The sequence below is a fragment of the Akebia trifoliata genome, chromosome 4, assembly GCF_017979445.1.
Source record: "Akebia trifoliata isolate Shusen 1 chromosome 4, ASM1797944v1, whole genome shotgun sequence".
Taxonomy (NCBI): Eukaryota; Viridiplantae; Streptophyta; class Magnoliopsida; order Ranunculales; family Lardizabalaceae; genus Akebia; species Akebia trifoliata.
In genome coordinates, this window is record NC_141378.1 from 37,224,726 (window position 1) to 37,251,573 (window position 26,848).

The 26,848-nt window shown below is 36.4% G+C and overlaps 2 protein-coding genes and 1 long non-coding RNA gene across 3 annotated transcripts; 2 read left to right on the forward strand and 1 right to left on the reverse strand.

Annotated features, from left to right (window-relative positions):
- Window positions 1-568: 568 nt before the first annotated feature.
- Window positions 569-1,878, forward strand: LOC147404848 (uncharacterized). Its single transcript, XR_015177981.1, has 2 exons — window positions 569-1,407; window positions 1,496-1,878. It is a non-coding gene; the product is annotated as an uncharacterized LOC147404848 (long non-coding RNA).
- A 675-nt stretch (window positions 1,879-2,553) lies between these two features.
- On the reverse strand, window positions 2,554-4,970 carry LOC147404849 (CRM-domain containing factor CFM3B, chloroplastic-like). The gene is made up of 6 exons (XM_086440947.1): window positions 4,181-4,970; window positions 3,917-4,015; window positions 3,746-3,835; window positions 3,309-3,501; window positions 3,123-3,212; window positions 2,554-3,002 (listed from the first exon to the last, which is right to left on the reverse strand). The coding sequence occupies exons 3-6, from the start codon at window positions 3,793-3,795 to the stop codon at window positions 2,925-2,927; spliced, it is 411 nt and encodes a 136-aa protein (XP_086297073.1). The 5' UTR covers window positions 3,796-3,835; window positions 3,917-4,015; window positions 4,181-4,970; the 3' UTR covers window positions 2,554-2,924.
- A 295-nt stretch (window positions 4,971-5,265) lies between these two features.
- On the forward strand, window positions 5,266-20,942 carry LOC147404850 (indole-3-acetaldehyde oxidase-like). Its single transcript, XM_086440946.1, is given in 11 exon segments — window positions 5,266-5,545; window positions 9,392-9,955; window positions 9,958-11,067; window positions 11,499-11,758; window positions 11,888-12,097; window positions 12,391-12,609; window positions 13,443-14,408; window positions 14,672-14,767; window positions 17,682-17,780; window positions 18,616-18,805; window positions 20,449-20,942. Coding segments are annotated over 11 exon segments (4,098 nt in total). The 5' UTR covers window positions 5,266-5,400; the 3' UTR covers window positions 20,688-20,942.
- The last annotated feature ends 5,906 nt before the right edge of the window (window positions 20,943-26,848 follow it).

The window sequence follows — 26,848 nt, forward strand, 5'->3', positions numbered from 1 at the left end:
ATTAGAAGTTTTGGAATGGGCTGATTTTTGGTGATGATGATCTTCTCACCGTAGAGATCATCCTCACCAAAAATCAATCCATTCCAAAATCTCTAACTCATATTTTGAAAAATGTTTTGCCAAAATGTTTGTTGCTGAACATTTCCCTATATATATATATATATATATAGAAACATAACTGTGCATCGAGATACAATTGAAAAGCATCAACATCAGTAAAGTGTGAAATGGAGGGGAAGTTAAAGTCATTGAAGTGAAGCACGACTATTACCTAAAATACATCTTTTGGATGATATATATATATATATATATATATATATATATATATATAGGGAGCGGTTCAGCGGCCCTAAAGTTTAACAAGTATTGTGCCAAGTTTTTCTGACCATTCGATCAAAACGCATCCGACGGTTCAGCGGGATTTTTACTGTTTTAAAACAAAAATGTATTTAATTACAATCGACTCCCTGTCAATTCTTAATTTTTTGTTTGAAATCCTTCTTTTGTAAAACAAAGCCCTTCTTCTTCGAAGGCCTCTCCCTGTAACCTAAACAGATAGATGCCCTCTCTCTCTCTCTCTCTCTCTCTCTCTCTCTCTAGATCTGGTTAGAACAACCATCTGTTCAAAAGTTTCGGAACGACCGAACGGTTCTAGATCTGGTTCGAACGATTGTCTGTTCAAAAACATGGTTCAAAGTTTCTTTCTATTTTGGAAAGCTTCGGTCGAAGACCATTTCGATTTTTCTCTTGATTGAAAACATTGCCTTGATACGAGATTTTAAACCTTTAAGAGGAAGGTTATTACTACAGTTAAATATGGTGATGAAGCAAAGGGTTGGCTCAATGGGGTGATTCAGTCTAGCAGTGGAGAGCGTGTGTGGAAAAGTATCTCATGGTCTACCTAGAGTATGCAAAAGGTATTAGATCTAGAGTGGGAAGGGGCAATGGATTTGTTAGGGAAGAAAAAATTACCCCCCCCCCTCCCCGCCCACTTTTTGGCGACTCAGTTTTTAGTGTGCTTGAAGTTCTCCGTCCCCCATGGTGTTTAAACTCTGGGTGGTACAAGCATCAAATTTTGGCTGCCCACATGAACACATTCATACATTTTTGGGGTGATCCATGGTGTTAACATCCATAACTTGTGCAGTTTGGTTTAGATGTTTTTGCTGTTTTTCGGCATCCAGTCAGTCCCATGGTTCACCAAACAAAATTTTTTTTTTTCAACCTTGAGAAGTATGTCAGTTAACTGGCAGTTTTGTTTATGTACCAATTTATGGATTTTTCTATCTTGGATGGCTGTGCAATATTACATTAAATTTCCTTATTTCCATTTTGCAGAATGAGCTAGCTATTCTGGAATTCATACATCTGTTAGTTGAAACCATGGATCGCCATATTGGGAATGTGGTAATTCTTTCACTTGTTGCTCTTTTGATTAATATTCTTGGAATTTGTTTTGTTTGCCACATTCTCTCTGATAAACTAAATTATGCAGTGTGAACTAGACATCATGTTCCATCTAGAGAAGGCACATTTCATGCTGGAGGAAATGGTCATGAATGGGTGTCATTGAAACAAACACATCAACCATTCTGTCACCGATACAATTGATGGACAAAGCTTCGTAGTAGCCCGTTCCAATCAGATACAATCAGTTCTTTGTTGTTGTTTCAAAGTGGGACACTCTTTGATTAGAATGAATGGCTGAGATGGAATCGTCTAGCTTCCAAATTTCTTATGTTCTTAGGGTGGCTGAGCCATCGTTTCGTTTGGAGGATTTAGTTAACTTGGTAAATGTTGTGTATCAAACTGAGCCATCATTACGTTCCTTTATTTTTGGTTGATCGGTTAATAATTGCATTCCTTCATCTCAGATTATTTGTATTTTATAATACCTTGATTCTATCCTTGATGCCTTATATATGGCATTCGAGGGATCGTACAACCTAAGAAACATAGAGTTGAGGCCCATAAAATGCGGCATTGCTAGCAAAATATGTCCCAAAACATGCTGTTGCCACCTCAATTCCTTGGGGTTCTATTGATAATCCACATTGAAGAAAACACCAAAATCCCAAAGATCAAGAGAAACAGGAAGATCAACAGAAATTAAGAGAATCTCCACAAAGAAATATGAAGAAAACTTCAAGAAACCTATAAAACTAAAATGAGCCAATGGAACATAAATCAATCTCCTTACATCAACTGAATACTGCATTATTCTTTGTCTGACTTGAGCATTAAGGGGTTCTATTTCAAGTACATTACCACCTCACCAGGGAGTGCAGATAGCGTGAAGTAATGACTTATGAATACATCCAGTAGGTATTCCAAGTGCTTTTCCAAATGAAACCCAGAGTCCGTCAATACCATTTCAACCCAGTTCACTTTTGGTACACACCGATCTTTGTGGCAAGTTCTACAAAATCTTGTTTTATTTTTGGCTGTAAACCCCCATCTGATTTTCACTGGAAATAGAGATCCCACATGTTGGGAGCTCTCTGACTACCACAATTGGAAAAAAATAAAAAATCTAACTCAAGCGCAATATACAAATTTTCATAATGGAATAAATGATGCAAGTTTTGTTGCCAATGGAGTCTTTATTTACAAAATCGTAATTCATGTAAACAAGAATTGCAGATTAAATACTTCTTTTTCATTTGCCCCAACAAAGATTCCAGGATTTGATGCCCAAGCCGAAAATGCAAAGCCATTGGCTTATCTCGCCATTAAGATCTCCCATGGATGGTTTATGAGAAAGACTCATAGAGTGTAAACCTAAATGCTTGAGTCTTCTTGAGCGCATATCTTCTATCATGGATTTCCCAACGAAGATTTAGAAATGTTCATCTTTTCCTTTGCAGGAATCTCAAATTCTTACTCATTTTATAATTTGAATTGGCCTCGAAAGAAAATCTCTTTCAGGTGAGCTTCTCAATCAGTGTATCCTCTTCGTCATCATCCCTATATGTTCCAAGATATGCCTCTTCACCTTCATCCTGATAAGAGAAACTCAGTTCATTATATACACAAAGAAAGGCCAATCTCAAAATAAAGATGGGATTCCTGTTAACATGTTATTAATATGATATGGTAGGCTACAAAACACACTCACGCACCTCCTCAAAGTCATCATCAGAATTATAAGCATCATTCAACCTCGAGTACAATTTTTTGTTACCCGTTTCCTTAACAATCTTGATCTGATCCTGTAAAATTCATGCTGTCGGGAGAAATGGTCATAAGAAGACAGGTATGTTCATGTCATCAAACATAAATTACCTATCAATGAAAAGAAATCATACCAATTCAGATTTTAGCAACTCAATTCTATCCTGAAGATCTGAAATATGATGCTTGAGTGCCTGCATATAGTAATGATTTGCTGCCATGGTTTCAGCTAGGGTACCAGCCACCAAAAGACCTATCCGAGCCTTCGCAATTTTAAGCTCCAACTCTTCTTCATACTTTGGCAACTCTTCTTTCTGAAAGCTGAGTCTGGTTTAAAATTAACAAGTGCAAGAAGAGCAATAAGAAGCATGTTCTCCCATATCTAAGAAAATATTGATTAGCAAAAATAACATTAAAATTTTGATTGGAATTATATCAATTTGAAGATCATCAATAGAGTTTTCACACAAGCATCACAATGCTACAAGTTGCAGAATTTGGGACCAAAACTTAGTTCTTATAAATCTTATAAAACTCTGCTAGAAGAACAACCATCCCCTTCTTGTCAGACCTCATAAGTGACTTCTCAAGCTCTTTTTCAACTTTCTCCAATGCGTCCATTATCTTAGCCTCTGCACCAAGTTCATCGGTGAGGCCTCTCCTGTAAAAACATGTAGTACATAAGGTATGAGTTGCAATGCACATACTATAAGAAAATGTCCAATAGTCTAAAGGAACATACCTTATTACTTATATCTCTAGTCATTTTTGCATTAGTAGCCTCTTGAGCAAGCTGCATATCCATATGGGCCTCTGCTTCCTATTCTTTTCGTTTGGTTTCCTGCAAGCAACCAGCCTTGAATGTTAACATGTGCCTATATCATGAAAGTCATTATATGTATTTGCATTCTTGAAAACCAACTATGAAATGCTTCCAGACATGCCTTCACACAACTATGAAATAAAAAATAAGATAAATTAAAGCAATAAAAACAAACAAACTCACCAGTCTGATGTCATTCCATCCTGGCTTGTGACAGCTCTAAGAGTAACAACATGAGAATTGTTCTTTGATCGCCTTGCACACCAACTGATCTTAATTGGCAAAAACACTGCAAAAGCTTGCCAGATGGAATCATAAAGTCCTGCGTCCTTGATTGACTGAATATGTAGATTTCCATACATCTATATTGAGATGTTTTGAAGGGCAGATATTATATAAAAGAAGAAAAAAAAAATCCAGAGTATGTGAAGACGACGATGGTGAGAATCGTTCGTTCGGTCGTTCTCTCTGACGAAGGTTCCGAAGGGGGTTTTGAACTGTAACCAAAGAGAGAGAGAGATAGAGAGAAAGAGAGAGAGATTGATTCGTTGGGGTCTCTGCTTGTATTTTGTTTTTGAACGAAGGAAGAAGAGAGGGATTTGTGAGGGACTTAAAACAGACGATGGCGAGATCTAGGGTCGTTCGAACTGGGTTCTAGAGAGAGAGAGAGAGAAAGATGGGAGGGTTTTTTGAACTGTAACTAGAGAGAGAGAGAGAGAGAGAGAGAAAGAGAGGGATTTGAAGTAGAGCTCGTCTTCGTTTCTGAACGAAAGAAGAAGAGAGTCGAAGATGAGAGGTTCTGTTAAGGGAGAGGGCCTCCAAACAGAAAACAAAGATGTTTGAGGGGGCAACTTGTAAAAATGCAATTATTTAACTTAAAACCGTGTATTCAATCTGACCCGTCGAATGCGTTTTGATCGAACGGTCGGAAAAGCTTGGCACAAAACTTGTTAAACTTTAGGGCCGCTGAACCGCTCCCATATATATATATATATATAGAAACATAACTGTGCATCGAGATACGATTGAAAAGCATCAACATCAGTAAAGTGTGAAATGGAGGGGAAGTTAAAGTCACTGAAGTGAAGCACGACTATTACCTAAAATACATTCTTTTGGATGAACAAGTCTTTCTAGGAAAAGGAATTCCACGTGTCGTATTTATGTGTGAAAAAGAGTCCAACACACCAACTCGTTGGATCTTTCGTGTATCATAGTAAATACTTTGAGTCATTTCAGCATTTTCCGGTATCATATAGGCTCCCGTCTCTGTTTCAAATTTCCCAATTTTATTTTATTATTATTATTATTATTATCTTTGGCGTTTTCTTTTTGAAAACCATGATCTTTAGTTCTGACCACGAAACCAACTTTTGTACTGTTAATGTCACTGTCGATGAGAAATGGAGGGAAGAGAAGAGAAGGAACTGGTTTTTGCTGTTAATGGAGAGAGATTTGAGCTCTCGAAGGTCGATCCTTCCACTACTTTGCTTGAATTCTTACGGACTCAGACCCCTTACAGAGGAACCAAGCTTAGCTGTGGAGAAGGTCATCAGCTCTTTCTCTGCTTGTTTTACTTGTAATTTTGTTTTTCTTTTTGATTATTTTTTATTGGGTTTTGGGGTTTGATTGATTTCGGGTAGTGGGTTTCTATTTAGGGTCTGCTTTGTGATTCATTTGTTTCTCTATTTTTCTTATTTAGTTCTAATTCTGTTTCTGTTAATGTTATTGGATTGTTTTTTGAGGTATCATATCCACCTCAGTTATTAATTTTTTTTTGTTTTTTTCCAAATTTGATTCTGTAATATCTTTGGTGGGGTTTGATTTGGATTTGGATTTGGATTTGGATTTGGGTTTGAATTCTGTTTAATTGGTCGTGTGGGTTTGTTTCTCTGGGTCTGCAAGAGAAAGTAACTGGTTTTTTTAAGCACTCAAAGTGTATTCTTTTCTTATCATCAGCCTTCCTTTTTTTATAGAAGGGCACTGACTTCAGCAGTAGACAGACATGATTTCTATACTATACAATATAAACCATGTTTGAATTTGTCTTTGTTTGACCGAGACCTCCATCTAACCTTTACTTTTTCGGAACGAAAACTCCGCACCGGAAAAACCCCTGCCTTGATCGCTTCAGTCAATCTTGTGGAACTAGGAACTTTCACTCCCCAGAGGAAAGGCGGGATTTGAAGGGGTCCGAGGGACTTACCGAGAGGGGACTCTCATCAATTAGTTTAGAGCTTGTTCGCGGACTAAGCAAGCCGTGCTTTGCCTTGGTTCTCGGAGTCCAAATATCCATTTGACTGGAGGGAAACTTGGAGATTCGGGCAATCATTAATAGGTTTCTCTGGTTACCAAGCAATCTCCGTAGGTTACCCCTTTTGTACTCACTCTCAATCTCCTCCCTCTACTATTAGGGACTATTCATAGGCACCGGACCAGGTCAGAGCCCCTGCGGTTGTTCGGCTGCGTAGTCCCCGTCTGCGTATCTCATGCTCACCGTATTTCATATTTCATTTTCCTTTCCTGCATCTTTCTTTCTATCCATAGGGAAGAACCGCATCTTTATTAGGGCTGCACATGGTTTGGATTTTGGCAAAATTGGAACTGAACCAAATATGATCAGTTCTACAAATTTGGAACCGAACTAATCCAAACTAACCTTGGTTCGGATCGGTTCTCGGTTCTCATACTTATTATTTTCAATACTAAAATTAAAATAGTTAAAATATAAAACTAAGCAAAATAAATATTAAACAAAGCATCATGCATAACGCATAATGCATAACACATAACACACATAAACAAAGCATCACGCATAACACATTAAAAATAAAAATCATTTAACACTTACCTTGTTAGGGATGATTGAAGATCAAAGTTACTCTTAAAACCAAATGTTGTTTGTTGCTTGTTCAAAGTCGAAACCAAATGTGGCTTGTTGCTTTGTGATTAAAAGTAAGGGGGCACATTTTTTATGAGTTTTTGTTTTAAAAAAAAAACAGAGTAGATGAAGTTGAAGACTTTAATGAGTTACCTCTAACACACTAACAAAGTTGAGAGAGAGAAAGAGAGAATAGAATAATGAAACTAAGAAAGGTTTTATTTTTAAATAAATATATTAGAATAGATATAAAAATTAGTTCGGTTCTATTATACCCCTAATTTAGAACCGAACCAAATCGATTGGATTTTCTTTTTTTTTACAATCCACACCCGAACCAAACCATGCTCAATCTGAACCAATCCAATCCAAAGGGCTCGGATTGGTTCGGTTCTCGGATTTACCCAATCCAATGTGCACCCCTAATCTTTATTGCTCGATGAGGGGAGGGGGGGGTGTTCCATTCATTCGGGCAGACTCCAAGTTCTCTCCGAACACGGATGAAAAGTTATTTGATACCTTTGTTTCTTGTAATCCCATGATAATGAGTTTGGTTTTGCACATCTACTTTCTTTTTATAACTAGGTATTATGAAAGTTCTCCTGCTATGATTTCATTCTCTTAGTCTCCAAATTATCATTAAATAACTTAGTTTCTTTCTCTGTTGTAATCCTAAACCTATGGCAGTTTAAATTTGTTTTGGTCTTTCAATGATTTTCATTTAGTAAGTTTTGAAAAAAAATCCATGAGCATTTCTTTAATTACCTCATCCCTTAATAAAAATCTTTCATCTTCTCTTGATCTATGTATCTATTTTTCCTCTTTTTGACCCTCTTGTAGCTCACCTATTATATAAATCATCACATGCCATATTTGCCTTGGTAACTACTTTTTTCTTCTTTTTCTGACATTTTTCGAAAAAATTACACTTCAGTTTATTGTTGATTCTTGAAATATAGTATCTTTTCTCTAATAATCTTTTGAACTTCATCATTTTGTGATTGATTTTTTTTTTCTTTTGATTTCTGTGAACCAAGATTCATATGGAAAACTCAACAATCATAACACTCCAATACCCTTCATTACAAGAACCTTTTTCGTATTCCTTACTACCTTTCCTACATGCCTATTTAAGTCCTCTTTTGTAAATATGGTTCCTCCATTAAAAATTGCCTTTAAACAGTCAACCCATATCATCTATTAATATTATCTTTTAATCCTGCTTGAGGTGCATAAGTTTTAAGAATGTTAGCTATCTCTTCTCCTAGGATTATTTTCGTTGATACAAGTTCATTACTAACTCTTGTGGCTCTTCGAACACCGTCTACCTAACCCCCTTTCCCTCCCTTTATACCTACCATATTTCTTGTATTATTATCTCTTTTGTATAATTTCTTGTGCCCCCTTCTCCTACCACCCTAGTTTTCGAGCTTGCATATTATATACTTGTAGACATTCAACTTTAATTCTTTTTAATGTATCAGCCAACTCTCAGCCTTGTCTTTCAAACACCCCAAGATCCAAATGGCCAAATAAATTTAATTTTCCTGGTCTAACTGATTTATCCACACTCATCTAGCCTAGTTCAGGAACCTTTACTTACAATTCGCTGCAACCAGGTGTCCTATTGTGATGTGTTGTTTCAAGAGGAAGCCATAGCCAGTGTCTTACACTCTCTTGTTATGATGCAGCATGCTACTTCCGGAAAATGCCTTAGCATGAATTAAAGTCAAAGGCTTTTCATACATGCAAGGTTATCACATCAAGTTAACGTTGACTGTCAACCTTACTCAACCTTCTTTATCCTGACTTGGGACCAGCTGTGCAGACCTAGTGCTTACTTAGGTGGAGTTAGACTATGCAGGTGGAGAGATTATTGTTTAGAATAGGTGCATGGAAATAACATCGACTGTCAACCTTACTCAACCCTCCTTTATCCCGGCTTGAAACCAGCAGTGCAAGGCTAGTGCTTACTTAGGTGGAGTTAGACTATGCAAGTTGAGAAATTATTGTGTAGAATAGGTGCATGGAAATAACATTGACTGTCAACCTTACTCAACCATCCTTTATCCTGGCTTGGGACCAGCAGTGCAAGCTTAGTGCTTACTTAGGTGGAGTTAGATTATGCAGGTTGAGAGATTGTTGTGTAGAATAGGTGCATGGAAATGTAGATGTTCCTTCATCAGTTCTTTCTATGTGTTTTTTAAAGGTATAGATGAGAAGGATTTTTAGTTTTATCTTCTTTTCTTTTCTTTCGGAAAAGGGATTGTTTGGATTTTGATTGTTTTCCTTCATTTGAAAAAGGGCTAATTTCAACATTCCATTTCAAAATTTGATTCTTTTCCTCAAGAAGCAGTTCCTATTGTAATTTGATGGTTTTGAAGAGTATGCTTGACTTATCTGGGTATCTATAGTTAAAATAAAAAGAAGGATTTTGGTATGAGTTGTAAGGATTTTGATCAAATGGGGATTTGGTTTTGCATCCAAATTTACATTTTGGTTTTTTGATGCAGGTGGTTGTGGTGCTTGTGTTGTTCTTCTCTCCAAGTATGATCCTATCCTCAAACAAGTTGAGGACTTCACAGTGAGTTCATGCCTGACTCTTCTTTGTAGCATAAATGGATGTTCGGTTACAACCACGGAGGGCCTTGGAAATGCTAAAGATGGGTTCCACCCTATCCACCAAAGATTCTCTGGTTTCCATGCTTCTCAATGTGGTTTTTGTACTCCAGGAATGTGCATGTCTCTCTTTTCAGCTCTTGTCAATGCTGAGAAGACTCAAAGAGAAAATCCTCCTTCTGGGTTTTCGAAGATGTCGATGGCAGAAGCTGAGAAAGCTATTGCAGGCAATCTCTGCCGGTGCACCGGTTACCGACCCATCGCCGATGCATGCAAAAGCTTTGCAGTAGATGTCGATATGGAGGATCTAGGTCTTAATTTCTTTTGGAAAAAAGAGGAGAGTGAAGATGTAGAAGTAAGTAAACTACCCTTTTATAACCCTTGCAATGATATTTGTACATTTCCTGATTTTTTGAAAAGGGAAATTAAATCCAAAACCATAATGAATTCCAAAGAGTTTGTTGGTATAGCCCTGTTAGTGTTGAAGAACTTCAGAGTCTAATGGAATCGATAGAAGTGGAAAATGGAGCGAGGGTGAAATTAGTAGTTGGTAACACGGGTATGGGCTATTATAAGGAGGTTGACCACTATAACAAGTACATTGATCTAAGACACATCCCAGATCTCTCAATGATCAAAAGGGATAACACAGGGATCGAAATCGGAGCAGCCGTGACTATCTCTAAAGCAATCCAAGTTTTGAAGGAAAGAAAAGATGGGTTGGAATCAACAGTAGTGTTCAGGAAAATTGGAGATCATATGGATAAGGTTGCATCAGAGTTCATTCGGAATACTGCAAGTTTGGGTGGTAATTTGGTAATGGCACAAAGGAATCAGTTTCCCTCAGATATTGCTACTATACTACTTGCTGCAGGTTCATCAATAGTTATACAGACAGGACTCAAAAGACGACAGCTTACATTGGAGGATTTCTTGGAGATGCCTCCATGTGATGCTAAAACTGTACTTCTAACTATTATAATCCCTTGTTGGGACACAATAAAATTCTCATCCTCTAAGAACGAACCGGGATTGATTTTTGAGACCTATAGAGCGGCACCACGACCCCTTGGGAATGCCTTAGCCTACCTTAATGCTGCTTTTTTGGCCCAGTTCTCTACATGTAAAAATTCATATGGTACTGTCGTGGAAAATATTAAATTGGTTTTCGGTGCCTATGGGACAAAACATGCAATGAGGGCTATGAAGGTTGAGGAATTTTTAGCTGGAAAATCTCTTAGCGTTGGTGTTCTATTTGAGGCTATTAAATTACTTAGAGCAACTGTTATACCAGAAGAGGGCACTTCAAGTCCTACTTATAGATCAAGTTTGGCTGTCAGTTTCCTTTTTGATTTTCTTCGTCCTCTGGTTGAAGCTGATAATTTGGTTCCCACTGATGGCTTGACTGTACATATTAAGGGTTCCAAACCCCACAATAACTATAATCTGTTTGATCAATCTAAAAAGTCGGGTTTGCTCTTATCTGCAAAGCAAGTAGTTGAAGTTAGCAGGCAGTACCTTCCAGTTGGTGAGCCAACTAAAAAATCTGGAGCGGAGATCCAAGCTTCTGGTTCGTTGTACCGAATTTGGTATTTTGTTTTATCTGCAATGTGTTGTTTTGCTTTCTCTTTTTAGTGTTTAGCGGACATTCTACTTTTGGGCTTTCCACCTTCCTGATAATTTTGAATTCTCAACAAATCCTTACATGGAAAGACACTCTTGCATGATGCACTTACCTTGAAATCTTAAACTGCAGAACTCTTTAACATGTATCCTTGATTAGTTTTTGTTTCATCGGAAAGGCTTTTACATACTTTGTGGTTCAAATTTATTGTTAATTAATATTGGTCAGGAGTAATTTGAATTATTTCTCAGATTTCTGTTGGTTTGCTCATTCTGTTTAGTTTTAGCTTTATATATTCATTTAACTTATATATTTTGTATGCTTCAAAAGAAATTGTATATAATTCCCCCAACATTTGACTCCACCAAATTACATAGGTGAGGCTGTTTTTGTGGATGACATTCCTTCTCCAAAGGACTGCCTTTATGGAGCATTCATATGTAGCACAAGACCCTTGGCACGGGTGAAGAATATTGGATTCAGGTCTCCATCACTACCACATGGAGTTATTAAAGTTATTTCATTTAAAGACATCCCTGAAGGCGGGGAGAATGTAGGATGTAAGACTATCTTTGATTCTGAACCTCTATTTGCTGATCATCTTACTCGGTTTGCTGGCCAGCCTCTTGGGTTTGTGGTAATTCATATTTCTTATCCTAATTTAAGAACGTTTCTGCAAAATACGTTTTTTTTCCCTTTTATTATGGTATATCTCGAATGTGTTCTCCATGGGAGGCTATTGTAGTTACTGAAACGGTTGCTGTAGGTTGCAGATACACAAAAACATGCAGACATGGCAGCTAATTGTGCAGTGATTGATTATGACACTGAAAATCTTGAACCGCCCATTTTAACAGTGGAAGATGCTGTTGAGAGATCCAGCTTCTTTGAGGTTCCTCCCTTCTTTTGTCCAAAACAGGTTGGAGATTTCTCGAAAGGAATGGAAGAAGCTCATCACAAGATTTTCTCAGCAGAGGTACTTCTCGTATGATTTTCTTTTGGTTTTGCTTTTCTAGCAATAAGAGATATAAACTTGATTGGACCTCATGGAGGACCGTATCCAAGTTAACTGAGAACTTCATTTTTTTCCTTTTCTTTAATTATATACAAAATGTAAAAAAGTCACCCCTTAAGATATGAGCATTGATCAAGTTGTATTGTATTGGCAAGTTTCTAGAGTTCTTGGTCAAGTTTCCAAATCTTGTTTTCCAATGTCAACATATGTTCTTTACTTGTACAATTAAACTCTTTTGTAATGGTGATTTCCAGATCAAACTTGGGTCTCAATACTTTTTCTATATGGAGACACAAACTGCTCTTGCTGTACCAGATGAAGATAATTGCATGGTTGTTTACAGCTCAACACAGTGCCCTGAGAATGCACAGATCGTTATAGCAAGATGCCTTGGTGTTCCCAATCATAATGTCCGTGTGATTACAAGAAGGGTTGGAGGAGGGTTCGGTGGAAAAGCATTAAAATCTTTGCCTGTGAGTATCCATTTGTTTTTGTAATAAGCTTTCGATGTCAAAGCTTCTCCCTTTTTGTGGGAGTCCCTTATGGTACACATGTACGGTAGAAGCACGATCAGGGTATGGACACGCATTTACACTTCAAAAAACGAAGAAGGTTCTATCATTGGTAGGACATCCATTTTAAACTTTCCAGATGATAAAGGAGTTCTGTGATTTTTCTTAGTTAACCAAATTCTCAGAAACCATCGATGTAAGCCCTAATTTTCCATAAATAAGCGATGAAGAAATATGGATGTCAGGGTAGGAAAATTGCTTGGTAAACCTTTGTCGTGGGAATCCCTCTAACCATGGAATGGCATTGTCAGGGTTCTAACAAACTTCCTTATGCAGGAAGTTCTTTTTACTATTTGCGAATGAGAGAACAGAATTTTTATAGATAATGTGAGGGAATAACTTTTTTTTTTCCTTGTATAGGCCTATATAACACAATTTCACACTTTCTCAAATTAGATTGCCATGTCATTCATACATGTTGGATATGAGTGTCGACTTGCTGGATAGAAAAGGTATAGCAGGCAACCGAAATAATATTGTGATGCAGGATGAAGTAAACTATTCTAGAATATGATGATGGGAGATCAAAAAATGGATATTATGATCTGAAACTACTATAAATACCTAACAAATAATCAATGAATAGTTCTAGTAATTTATAATATTTACCAAGATATCCCTGGTGCTCTCTAAAATTGTCTATGTAGTGTCATTTTTTTCCAAATTATTTCTCCTTATATGCTTTTTAAATAATGAATTGCCCAATAAAAATACTTATAAATGTATGGTTTTAGGTTGCAACAGCATGTGCACTGGCATCATACAAATTACGCCGTCCAGTCCGAATTTACCTCAACCGCAAGACTGATATGATAATGGCGGGTGGAAGACATCCAATGAAAATAAATTACAGTGTGGGTTTCAAATCTGATGGGAAGATCACAGCCCTACGCCTTGAAATATTAATCAACGCAGGGATATCTGAAGATATAAGCCCAATCATGCCACACAACATGTTGGGAGCACTAAAGAAGTACAACTGGGGAGCTTTGTCTTTCGATATAAAGGTCTGCAAGACAAACCATTCAAGTAAGACAGCCATGCGAGGGCCCGGAGAGGTACAAGCATCGTTTATCTCTGAGGCTGTGATTGAACATGTAGCATCTTTTCTTTCTATGGAAGTTGATTCTGTCAGGAACAAGAATATTCACACGTACGAAAGCCTAAAATTGTTTTATGAAGGTAGCTCTGGGGAGCCTCTTGAGTATACTCTACCTCTTGTTTTGGATAAGTTGGCGAAGTCTTCAAGCTTCCACCAAAGAATTGAAGTAATAAAAAAGTTTAATAGTTGCAATAAATGGACAAAAAGAGGAATTTCTCGTGTACCCATTGTACATGAAGTGATAGTGAGACCTACCCCAGGTAAAGTGAGCATTCTCTATGACGGGTCAGTCGTGGTTGAAGTTGGAGGGATCGAGTTGGGTCAGGGGCTTTGGACAAAGGTGAAACAAATGGTAGCATTTGCTCTCAGACCTTTACAGAATGATAGTAGTGGAGATCTCTTGGAGAGGGTACGAGTCATTCAGGCAGATACCTTGAGCTTAGTGCAAGGTGGGTTTACTTCTGGGAGCACCACCTCAGAGTCAAGTTGTGAAGCAGTTCGGCTTTGCTGTAATTCCTTGGTTGAAAGACTAATCCCACTCAAAGAAAGGTTACATGGACAGATGGGTATAGTTTCGTGGGATACTTTAATCCTCCAGGTGACTAGTTGAACTTATTGTAATTTTGTACCCAACTTATTGGTTAGCTTCAATTGAGATTTTTGTCGTACTTTAATCTTATTTGGTGGAGCTAAAACATTTTTACTTCTTAATTTTTTTTTAATGTTGGTGGACAAACTAAGACCAAATCCACTATCTCATGGTTGCTTTACAGCTTCTTGTGGTATTATGGATTATGGATTATACAAAACCGGATTGAGGAACCATGACTCGCTTATTCTGTTCTCTCATTTTATTTTCAGGCAAATATTCAAGCTTTGAACTTATCAGCAAGTACATTGTATGTTCCAGACTTGACTTCAATGAAGTATCTAAACTATGGTGCTGCAGTGAGTGAAGTGAGTTTCTTGACAACATTTTTCAATAAATTAAACAACATTTATTGGTATTTAATGTTACACACATAATGAAGTAACATGCATGTTTTTTTGGTAGGTAAGCTGGCATCATCACCAGCTTACATGCTCAATGATATACTAAATCATATGAAGTAATATTTTATCTTTTATTTTTTCCGGTAATAAGATAAGTTGGGACTAAACCCAAGAAAGACCTCACAGCATGGTTTTAAAACTCGTCCGAGACCGAGACGTATCACCCGAGTTAACTCGTTATCTAGGCTGAACGAGACCAACCCGAGTTAACTCGTTATCAAGGCTGAACGAGACCAACTCACAAACCTATTTGAGATGTCCATGTATCGTGAAATAAGCGAGACGTCTCAGACTAGATATTGCAAAATCTCGGCCGAGACAAACGATACCTAACGGAAATGAATAAATTACGAGACAAACGATATGTATTGGAAGAAATTTTCACAATCACGTCCGAGTTAAACGAGACAAACGAGTTAAACATTCTCAACCGTATATTCTTTCACCCAAATCGATTTTTCTTCATGTTCTCAACCAAGTGAACAAAAAAAAGTAAGGTTTTGGGTGAAAACTTCATCTGATGAAACATATGTAACAATGAAAATGAAACATACGTAACAATGTAAATATTTAATTTATTTAATTTGATTGGTATATTATGATTTTTTTTAATTATATATTTTTTTGACTTCATTTTTTAATAGGAATCATTTCTGAATTTTTTTTAGAATTTTTCAGATTTTTTAAATAGTTAAAAACCATTGTCTCAATGCTGAACAAGATAACTCGAATGTGACAAGACGTATTGTCCGAGTTAACTCGGTATCGAGGTCGAACAAGACGAGAAGTGAGACCGAGTTTAAAAACCATGCCTCACAGTTGTGGTCAATTTCTAAGATTATGCTTATTATGTTTTCATCAATTAATTTTCTAGAGACATTTCAAGTGTGGGATGAAAATTTTGGGCTTCGTAGCATGTCTAGTTCTAAGGAGGGGTGAATAGGATAATTAAAATTTCTTTCAATTTATCAAATTTTAACTTGGATTGATTAATTTGACTGTGTTTCAAGTCATCCACCTAGTTTGATTTTGCACTTATGTCTTTAATTTGCATTTAATAAAAATATACTTGGAATTTAAATGTTCATTTCGTCATGTTATTCAATGGTCTATTCATATAAGATTTATCTATTCGGCATTCATGGCATCTTATGACATTCAAAACATTCAAGTGTAAATTGTGAAATTATGAAAACATGCACGAGACATAAGACATCTAATGGATCGGCAATATGCCTACATCTATTCTCACGACTTATCTTTAGTTTGCAATGCAATTGAGGTTTACTTAGTCTAAAAATTCATGGCATGTCATACATAACATAATAACCATTTATGACATGTATTCATCTAAGTATAAATTGATAGAGGCATTTTCACAAACATGAGATAAGTATTTTATAGTGCTTTGGCAATGCGCCTACATCTACTCCTAAGGTTCCTACTTAAGAACTTGGTGTTCACTATCAAAGAGGTTTGTGGTTTACCTCGAACCTTTTACATAGAATTTTTATACCTAGGCTAAATTCTAAAATCTTAAGATCGAGAGAACGCATCATCTTGAAATTGAGAGTTTTGTTCATCGGAAACTCACGAACCTCTACTCTTGTCAAGAATCCTCGATTCTAAGAAGAACTTGATTTTTGAGAGTTGAATCAATAATCTCATACATAGATTTGAAATGAAAAACCAAAATAACAGGGACTCATTCAATTTTTAATGTTTGCCAATGACGATATTGAGTTCTTCGAGTCTTTGAGCTCACAAGCGCGTCTCGACGGTTGAATCTTCCAATTAAGCTTTTGAGTTTGTCGGATCCTTGTGATCACTCCTTCCTTCTTCTTTTTTTCCTCCTTGCTCTATGAATGTACCAATGTGTGTGCAAGGAAACGATTTAATGGTGAGAGTGGGATCAAGTGAGAGATCTACATAGGTTGAGGGTAGGCTCACCTAATGCTAAACTCTCACGGAGGTTGCTTAGGTTGAGAATGCTCTCTAAGAAGGGAGAGGGGAGAGCCAATCTTCTCTAGCCAATGAATCAACCCACAAATGAACTTAAGAGATAAGTTTTAAAGGCATTTAAGGGCTTTTCGGGACCTACCGGTGGCGGTCATTACCGGCAGAATTGAAGGCTCAATAGTCGAAAATATGACCGTTCGGTACTTGCTGCCGGGAGCCACTGGAGTTCCACTGGTGGCGTCGTAAAAATTACCAAAATGCCACTCTCGACTATAACTTTCTCCTGGAAGCTCTGATTGGCAAACTGTTCCGGGATCTTGTAGATCTTACTTAGTAGAAGGTCCCCAAACTGTCACCAAGGGGTAAAATTACCAAAATGCCTTTTTTGCCATTTCGGGCCAAAATGAGCTCTTGGGAAGTCCGGTGATAAAACGGTTCAAAGATGCAATAGATCTTGCCTATATAAGGCCCCTAAACAATCACCAAGGGTGGAGGATGGTCTTAGGGTGGTCAAATTTCTAATATCTTATTTTTGATCATTTTTGATTCCCGAAAGATTTGATGAGTGAAAGGGTTTACCAACAATATGGGTCGGCCTAACAATCATCTAAGTGTTAGGGAATAGTTTACGTGGTCTCATTACCTTTTAAGCTTTGTGCACATACATTAGGAATTTTTGTCAAGGTGCATGAGGTTGAGCGGCTTTACCGGAGTCTTCTTACGTTGTCAACTGCAAACTGATCTGACACTCAACATTAGTCTCGGGATTGAAAAAATATGGAACTAACATTGAAGACATCCAAAAATGATGACTGTGTTAAGTTACAGAGAATACTAATGTAATGTTGAACATCCATAGGTGGAGATTGATCTTCTTACTGGTGCAACCACAATCTTGCAAACAGATATTATCTATGACTGTGGACAAAGCTTGAACCCTGCTGTGGATTTGGGACAGGTTGGCTTGACTACCATCTCATTTACAACTCCATTACCAATTTAAGTTTTTATAATTCTTTATTTGTTTGCATTCTTAAGCCTTGTATATGAATTGTCCTGTGATTGTGTTAGTGTAGTGCATAATTCAAAGAGGATGACAATATGTGACAATGGGTCAGACCAATCATTCGATGGGTCCCACTAGAAATTTTATTTGATCCAATTGGATGATTTAGCCATTCAATCTATCTAATTCTTATTCATTATCTATTTTTTTGCATGCCTACTATCACAACACTTCATAGCACTGTGTGACATGCCTGCCTGAGCACTTGCATACATATTTTGTAGAACCATTTCCGCCAAATTTTTTTTTCCAAATTGAGTTAGCATTAAGAGTGTGTCTCATGTACTCTAGTATCCTGGTTACTTATCCAACACGAATTTCCTCCTTTCACAAATCACTAAAACACCACTTTGAGTATCTGTTGTAGCAGAAGTTAATATTTGTAAAGCCTTGCTACAATATTGGAATTTTCAAAGGGTCTGTATTGGAAATCTTGACTGTTAAAACACGTGCCATGTGCAAAGGTAACACTGATAATCAAAATTTAAAGAATAATCCCAAAGAAAATTGTAGAGTCGTTTTGATCCTGTAATTGGGCTTATTTTGTTCAATGCAGATTTTGAAAGTAGGATCCCTTGAAGGATAGGTCATAACTCCAACTCAGTTCCATGATTAGACACCTATTTTTTTTAGGCAGAACTTTACCTACATTATGATGATTGTGATTATTTGCATCGTTTGAAATATGCCAAGAATACCTATTAAAATGAAGGTTTCTTCTTTACAGATCGAAGGTGCTTTTATTCAAGGAGTCGGATTTTTCATGCTGGAAGAGTACCTATCAAACTCAGATGGATTGATGATAACAGAAGGAACATGGACTTACAAGATCCCAACCATCGACACCATCCCCAAGCAGTTCAATGTTGAGATACTGAACAGTGGTCATCACCAAAAACGTGTTCTCTCCTCCAAAGGTTCCAACTCAATTCACCTTTTTTATTTGTAGGTGAAATCTAAAGTAGCTGTCAGGTAGAGCACAAGGACGACTTGTGCTCCACATGTTTGTTGGTCATATATATGCCTATGGTTCACACAGGTAAGTGCTTTTCCTTTGCCTTGATCTAGAAAAAAAATCAATTGTCTTGACAGAGCATTCCAAGACATTCCAAAATAATTTGAGAGAATCTGAAACAATCTTGAAATTCCGAGATGGTACAGAGCTTGAAACCATGGTTGGTAGTACAAAAGCAGTCATTTTGGCAAGCCTAGAAAGCGTCAAGTGTTCTCAATTATGCATTTGACTACACTGATTCATGGTTCTCTTACTATGTTAGAGATTAGGCTAAACATTGACCTAATCTGATATTCCAATCAGCAGTTTGTCATGCCATTTAAGAAAGTTTGGTAAAGAAACGATGAACAATTTAGATAATAAGAAATCAATATATCAGATGGTTAAGGCCATCCAATCAATTTTTTTTTGGATGGTTAAGTTGGAGTCCAAGGTCTTTAGTATAAGTAGAACCAAGACCAAATACGTGAAGTTTAGATTTTTCTACTCCTAAGAAGAGGAATGGCAATTAAAAAAATTGATGGTCTTATAGTACCTTGGAGCGGCCGTGGTCCTATTACACATAATGGAGAGGTTGAGGAGGATTTTTCCTATCGGATCAAAGCTAATTGGTAAAGTGGAGGTGTGCTTCTAGAATGCTATATGGTTGATGCGTACCAATCAAATTAAATATATATATGGAATTCATCCCATTGAATTTATAGGAGAAAGATTTATCATCTTTATGGGATTAGATCCCGAGTTATTGTGAAGTAAAAAAAAACACGATGAGATTATGGAAGTAAATATTCTCGCATTTATTGCTACTGCGCTGTTTATTCTAGTTCCTACTGCTTTTTTACTTATTATTTACGTAAAAACAGTCAGTCAAAATGATTAATTTGAATCAAGCTTGACATATATATATAAAAAGATAGTAGTACGATTAGCAATTCTTTATGGAGCTAAATGTTGGGTATTCAAGAAGCTTCATGTTGATAAATTGAGAGTAACACTACTTATAAAAAAAAAAATTTATATTGAGAGTGACATAGTTGAGGATGTTGAGATGAATGCCTGGTAAGACTAGGAAAGATAAAAATAGTAATGAACAGGTTCGAAAAAATTTAGAAGTAGCTCCAATATAGATGACAAACTAAGATAAAGTTAACTAAAATGGTTTGGACATGTTCAATGAAGGTTTATTACAGTCCCAGTTAAAAGAAATATTAAAGTTGAAGGTTTTAAAAGAGTAAGAGGAAGACCCAAAAGAACATGGATTAAGATAGTGGAAGCTTTGATTTGGAAACACTTTCAATAATAGAAGACCTTTATACAGAATGGATTGGAGTAAAAAGATTCATGTAGCCTACCTGAAAGATGATGATGATGGGTAAGTTGTACTTGAACCCAAGACCTCAAAGTTGAATTGCAACATGTCAACCAACTGAGCTATGGGTCCAAGCCCCATCCAATCATTTTGCTATTAGACTTCAGAGTTCTTGTTGGGTTTTCTTCCTGCACACGTTCTTACGTTAATGGGGGTGAATTGTCTTTTATTTGCAGCTTCTGGGGAGCCACCATTACTTCTGGCAGTCTCAGTTCACTGTGCAACGAGAGACGCCATTAAAGAAGCAAGAAAACAGCTTCTTTCTTGGAGTGGTAGATCAGATGGGTCTTCTTGTTTGACATTCCAATTAGATGTCCCTGCAACAATGCCTGTGGTCAAGGAGCTTTGTGGACTGAACATTGTGGAGATTTACTTGCAAAGCAAACTTGCTTCTATTAATGAAACTGTTATTTAGCTTATCTACGAGTCCGTATAGACTGTAACCAATGGCTAGTATCGGATAATGCATATAAACATCCAGTATTCTTATGGGGTGTAAACATGAAAAGATGGTATCAGTTACATCTTGATGTCCAAAAACCTATGTGACAAATAGTGAACACATTAGCACTAAATTGCTAGAGATGAAGAGACTTGATTTTTTCAAACAGATATACTTGTATAATTAAAGGAGAATGGAGAAAATAAAGAACTCTTATTTTTCCAATCATTTTTTTAAATATTTTTTGAATCTTAGTCCAACAGATTTTCATATAATGTAGGTATCTATGGACAATTTTTTTGGGGTTGCATACTCGTTTACATACATGTCTTCTTCTCTAGCAAGATTGAAGATTTATGGTTGTCTTCTTCGACAAACTGTAATTTTTGTGAAACACTGAAATTTGATTTATTCTTGATGATGATTACATGACCCTACTAGGGTTTATATAGAAATTAATAACAAATTCTAACAGATAAGGTAACCCAATCAATTTAAATCTATAACTAATTTACCCTATTTAAATCTCTTTAAATCTCCATAGATTTGATTCGGTGTATCATTGTACACCTTATTAAAATGCTTCACATATAAGACTCTTAACATCCTTCTTTTAAACTCACGGTGATCAAAGATCATTGCGAGTTTGTTGAAATTTATTGCCTCCAAAAGTGCAATTGTCCATGAAGAGTTGCCTACAACCAAGTGCTTGTTGATGAAGTTAGTCATCGAAAATCACTTAATTTGCTAAATGCTTGTTGATAAAAAAGTTATCCATTAAAATCCACTTTAATTTGTTAAATGTAGTGTGTCTGCCCAAGAACAAGAACAAGGATGCATCCCAATGTATTGTAAAGAATGAGGAGTAAATGACTCAACTCAAATGAGCCTCCATTGGGTCATGATTGGTTTAGGAAATACTAAAATCTATCGGATTTTAATCCGAAATGTGCCCTCTAACGGATTAGGAAAATGTGCTCAATGTTGACTCCATGAGCTCAGTCATTGGCAATGACCTTTATTGGGCTTGAAATTGGAAATTGGTCTCTATGCTTGATCTCTATGAATTCAGAGGCTTAGCTTTGGGTTATAGCCACAAGCAATTTTGTTTATTTTTTACTTGCGACAAATGGATAATGGGCTTGATCGCATGAAAAATGTGCTTCCCGTGTTTGGGTTGGGTTTGGGCCTAACTTGGGGCGTCGGCATTGTTGTGGATTGGTTGCTTAAATTGTTGATTGTGTTGTATGAAGTTTGGGCTTTTGAAATTGGTGCATGTGAGATGTACCAAATCAGTCTCACCACTTGAGATTCTTTCTGGTGCTTCTTTTTCTTCTTAAACTTTAGAATCCAAAGAGTAAAGAGTACAAAGAAGTATTGTAAAATTAATACTTCTTTTTTTTATTTTTTTTATTATATATATTTTGAGGATAAGGTTTGACCTCAAGATTTTTTGAGTGTTTCTTGCAAAGAGTAGAAATTTTCTTATTTAGTGAAACATAAATTAAAAAGAGATTTTTATTTTTTTTTAATTTTTTTTATTTAAGTTGAAAGTCAAAGATTCTCTTTTTTACTTTTTGGTTTAAAGAGTTGTAAAGACAACTCTTCAAATTTTTAGTTTCACAACGGATAATTACAAGAATAATTTTTAACTTATTTATGATCTCTCTCTCATTATTGCTTGAGTGTGAAAGAGAAAGAGGCTGGGCTTCATGCTCACATGGGGGCCCAAGCATCGTGGGACTGCAACCTGTTGTATTTGGGGCTGATCGATCGAAAAACCTTAGTATGTGTGTGTGCATACAATGTTAATCATTAGGCCTACTTATAAAAATAGATCGTCTCCTATTGTTTAATTGATACACAAAACTTTTTAATCTCTCTTCTCCTCTCCGATACACAATTCTAATCGAGTTTGATATAAATCTGCTATTTTCGAGTGCACGGTTACGCCTGATACTGACTGCACTAAGGATTCAATCCTAAGGCTTAATCACTAATAAATTCTTCCAATTTCTTTTTGTTATTTACATTTTACAATATCCAACAAGACAGTCTTCATCTTTAAATAGAAGTGGTTGGAAAATAGCAAAGCAAAGCATCATCGAATCTAGTTCGCCAGCAAGGATTCTTTAGGCAATGTAGAAAATTGAATTTCATTGATGATCTGTAGGGTCTAGTTGATTCCTGAGGCTGCAACTTCTTCTTTTTTGTGTAAGAATAGACCCGATGTATAATGAGCATGGTGGATGATACTATTGGTTGTAGTGGTGGTGATGGAGATGATGGTAGTGTAGAAGAGGGTAAATATCTGGTTAATGCAATCTGTGCAAATGGGATGTATGATGAAATTCCTATAAGAGAAATTTATAAATTAGCCTGAAACCACAGCAACAGGGAAGCTGGTGGTACTGAACTCGGTGATGGTTGGATAGAGGGTTTGGTGAAGCAAAACACAGAAATGAACGACGGAGTGGCAGAGGCGGCGCCTCCGGTCGAAGGACACCAAGATCTTAGATATTGACCAGAAGAACAATGGGTAACTCTGATACCATGTGAAATACTGAAATTTGGTTTATTCTTGATGATTATTATATGACCCTAATAGGGTTTATATAGAAATTGATAACAAACTCTAACAGAGAAGATAATCATAGTCAATTCAAATCTCTAACTAATCATACTATCGACAATAAATTTCTTCGGATCTACCTCGAGATCCGTGAAATATGATCGCAAATGATTTTATTGATTTTTGATGAAAAGTGGATACAGATCTCAGTGTTTCCTCTGATTAACAGTCAAGTACAAAAATAGTGATGACGTATGTAGCTTTTCTTCTCTCTGTGCTTCGCGCTTTATCGGCTGAGAATGTTGCTTGAACGGTAGCTTTGCTTTGTGCTTGATCTTCTGTAGAGGCTTCTGTAGATCTTCTTCTCTCCGGGCTTCGCGCTTTATCGACTGAGAATGTTGCTTGGATTCCGGAGAAGGGCTTTATGCTTGATCTTCTCTTTAGTCGGAGTCCGGATCTCTGAAGAACCTTGCTTTTGTCTCTAGAGGAGGGCTTGAGAGCTTCTTTTTCTCTAGAGGGAGAGCTTCTATCTTCTGAGAGAAAGTGATCCAGCCCCCCCTCAATGAGAGAGGCTCTTGTATTTATAGACTTAAAGATAATTTAGCTTTCCAATTATACCCCAACTTAAAGAGGTTTAATTGATTTATTTAAAAGGCTAAATTTGTCCAAATCCCATTTAAGGATTTTATGGATCATTACTGGGCCGAACTCATTTTTTGGGTATAGGGCCTAATATTTAATGTGTGGATCACTTGAATTTTATTTAGATCATGGGCTTTATCTGCGAAAGCCCAAATCCAAACCATATGTGGCTTGTTTCAACCAATGGCCCCAATTTAAATTTATGGGCCCAATTTTAATTTAAGGGACTTTCATTAATTTGGAAAACGACAAAGACTCATTTCAATTTTGATGTCTACACATACCAATCTAAATCTCTCTAAAGGTATCATTGTATACCTTAACACAATACTTCATGTATAAGACACCGGTGGGCTGTCTTTCGTTTAAAACACTGGTGTGTTGCTTGCTAAAGGGACTTAGATTGTCAAGTTAAAGAAGATTCAAAGTTGTGTTTGATCAGTAAAATAGAGATAAAGTTGCAGAGCATAAAATGATTAGAGTTTAAAATTTGGTCCCTCCAAGAAAGGGGCTTCTCGTTTTACAATGTAGTTTGGGTCGTTACGTATTCAAACCATTAAGTCTTGAATCATAACTATACCCCATGTAGGAACTAAATTTCATCATTCTTAGGATTAACAAATTGACTTTAGAGATGGAAAAAAATTCCTCGGACCCATTCCAATCTCACCCCGTATTCTCTTTCCTCTAGGGCTTGTTCCTCACTCTCTCTTCCCCCATCCCTCTCCTCTATTGTTTCGCCCTACTCTTTCTCCTCCCTTAATTGCTTCTAGAGCTGCCAATGGGTCGGATAATACCCATTCACCCGACTCATCTAGCTTGAGTAAATTGGATATGGGCAAGGTTTTTCTATCCGATTAAGAATTTGGGTAATATAACTTGATACCCATTTACCCAAATTTTTTATAAGGTCGGGTGTGAATATATTTCACATCCAATCTGATTACCCGTTTACTTGTGGGCAAAATTATAATTTCATATTTTACATATAAATATAAGTGAATAATTAGGATTTTCCAATCTAATCTCAAAATCTCTCTCATCTCACATAAGATTATTCAATTACATGTTTGGATTACATGATATTGTATAATTTTTTATTATATAATTTTTGTCATTAAAGTAAAAAAATTCAGGCAAGAAGAGGGTCAAAATTTGGCTGACCCATGAATCGGGTATGGTTATCCACCTAAAACTTGGGGTAAAAATACAGATTTGGTATTACCCTAAAATTTGGGTAAAAAATCGGTTATGGGTTTATGTGTTTCAATTCGGGTGTGGAGTCGATAGAGGTCTCACCCTTCCCAAATCCGACCCGTTGCCAGCCCTAGTTGCTTCTCTTCTCCTCACAAACTTTCTTTGTCTTTGACCACACTCTCTTATGATATCACTCGACAAATAATTAAGTACATCAATAGAACATCAATCCATGGTCACACAAAGAGTGACATCAGCCAAGTTTACTCAAATAAGAGTCTACATTAAACTAATGATCATCGAAATGCAATATTTAATGTAATTAAAGGAATTTCATCTCAATTCACTTTAGTTCTGGTGTGATCACATAAACTTAGACTAATGATACTGCAAGAGTATAACTCGATTGAGTCAACTTGAGAAATTGAGTCACTCTCATGTTGTATAGTTATGTAATCAGAACCACTCTAACTATCTGTTACAAGTACCAAGAGTAATGGATCATTAATACCAGTAAACCAAGGCATCATGGACTAGTTGGAGGAGAACTTAAAACTTAATGTTCATCACTCAATGCAATTGATCTAGCTCTATAAAACAGAAGAGCTTCTCCATATGGGGACCAAGACTCAAAATCTGAGAGCCTTAACACAAAACTTCCTTCAATCTTTTCTTTTCTTTGCTTTGCAACTTACAAGTTACTAATTTCATCATCGAAGGATTTTTTGCTGGCATCATACTATGTCTGTGCAGGTTAAGCGGCCCGAGAAAAGACATCTGGAACTACTATAGTTCACCGGGGAAGGTGACATTAATTCTTACTCAGATCTTGAGGAGTGTGCAACCTAAAAAATTGTCCACACCCCATTGTCATCTTTACAATTATAATGCGAGTTGGTGGAGTAGAAGTGGTTCATGCCAAATTTAGATTCCCACAAATGCCCCCACCTTTACATTTAAATTGAATATAATTAGAGTCGAAGTCTGCACATCTCATTAGAAAATTAAAAAAAACAAAAAACAAAAAACAAAAAAAAATCAATGGAAATTCGGGTGATGGAGTGGAGAGAAACACATCAAAACGATTTAGTCAAAGTCAATGTATAAATTTCTTTGACAGAACAAACTTAGCTGTTGCTTTCTTGTAACATGCAAAGAACAAGAAGAAAAGCACAAACAGACGAGAACAAAGCTGGATGAGAAGAAAGTTGGGATTCTCTAATCTTTGAAATTGCCCTTTTTGTCATCCTAATTTTCTATTCCTGCCTTTTAGGCTTAACCAATTGAAAAATAAAAAATCACAAATAAATATTCATTCTTTCAAGTTTTAATTTGTTAAGGTTTAACATCTCTATCTCCAGAGAAATGCCTTAATCTAGAGGAAAATTGAGAACGTCATGACCTAAATATTATGAGATATTTCAAGGTGGATATATTTTTTTGTTCCAATAAATTGGTACAAAACTTTAAATCATGCACATCTTGTTGAATCAACTCAAGGACTCACAAATTGACATGGCCGAGTCAATAAAATATATATTTAAAATTACATGATTTTTTATTTAAAAATAAAATATACAAATTTCATTCATTACTTGACCGACTTTCTAGTGAGACTTGATGAATAAACCTTTTTAGTGTTTTTATAGCAAGTCACCTCAAAATTCCATCGAAATGAGTCAAGTAAGTCAATCACAACTAAATGATAAAGTATGATAATAAC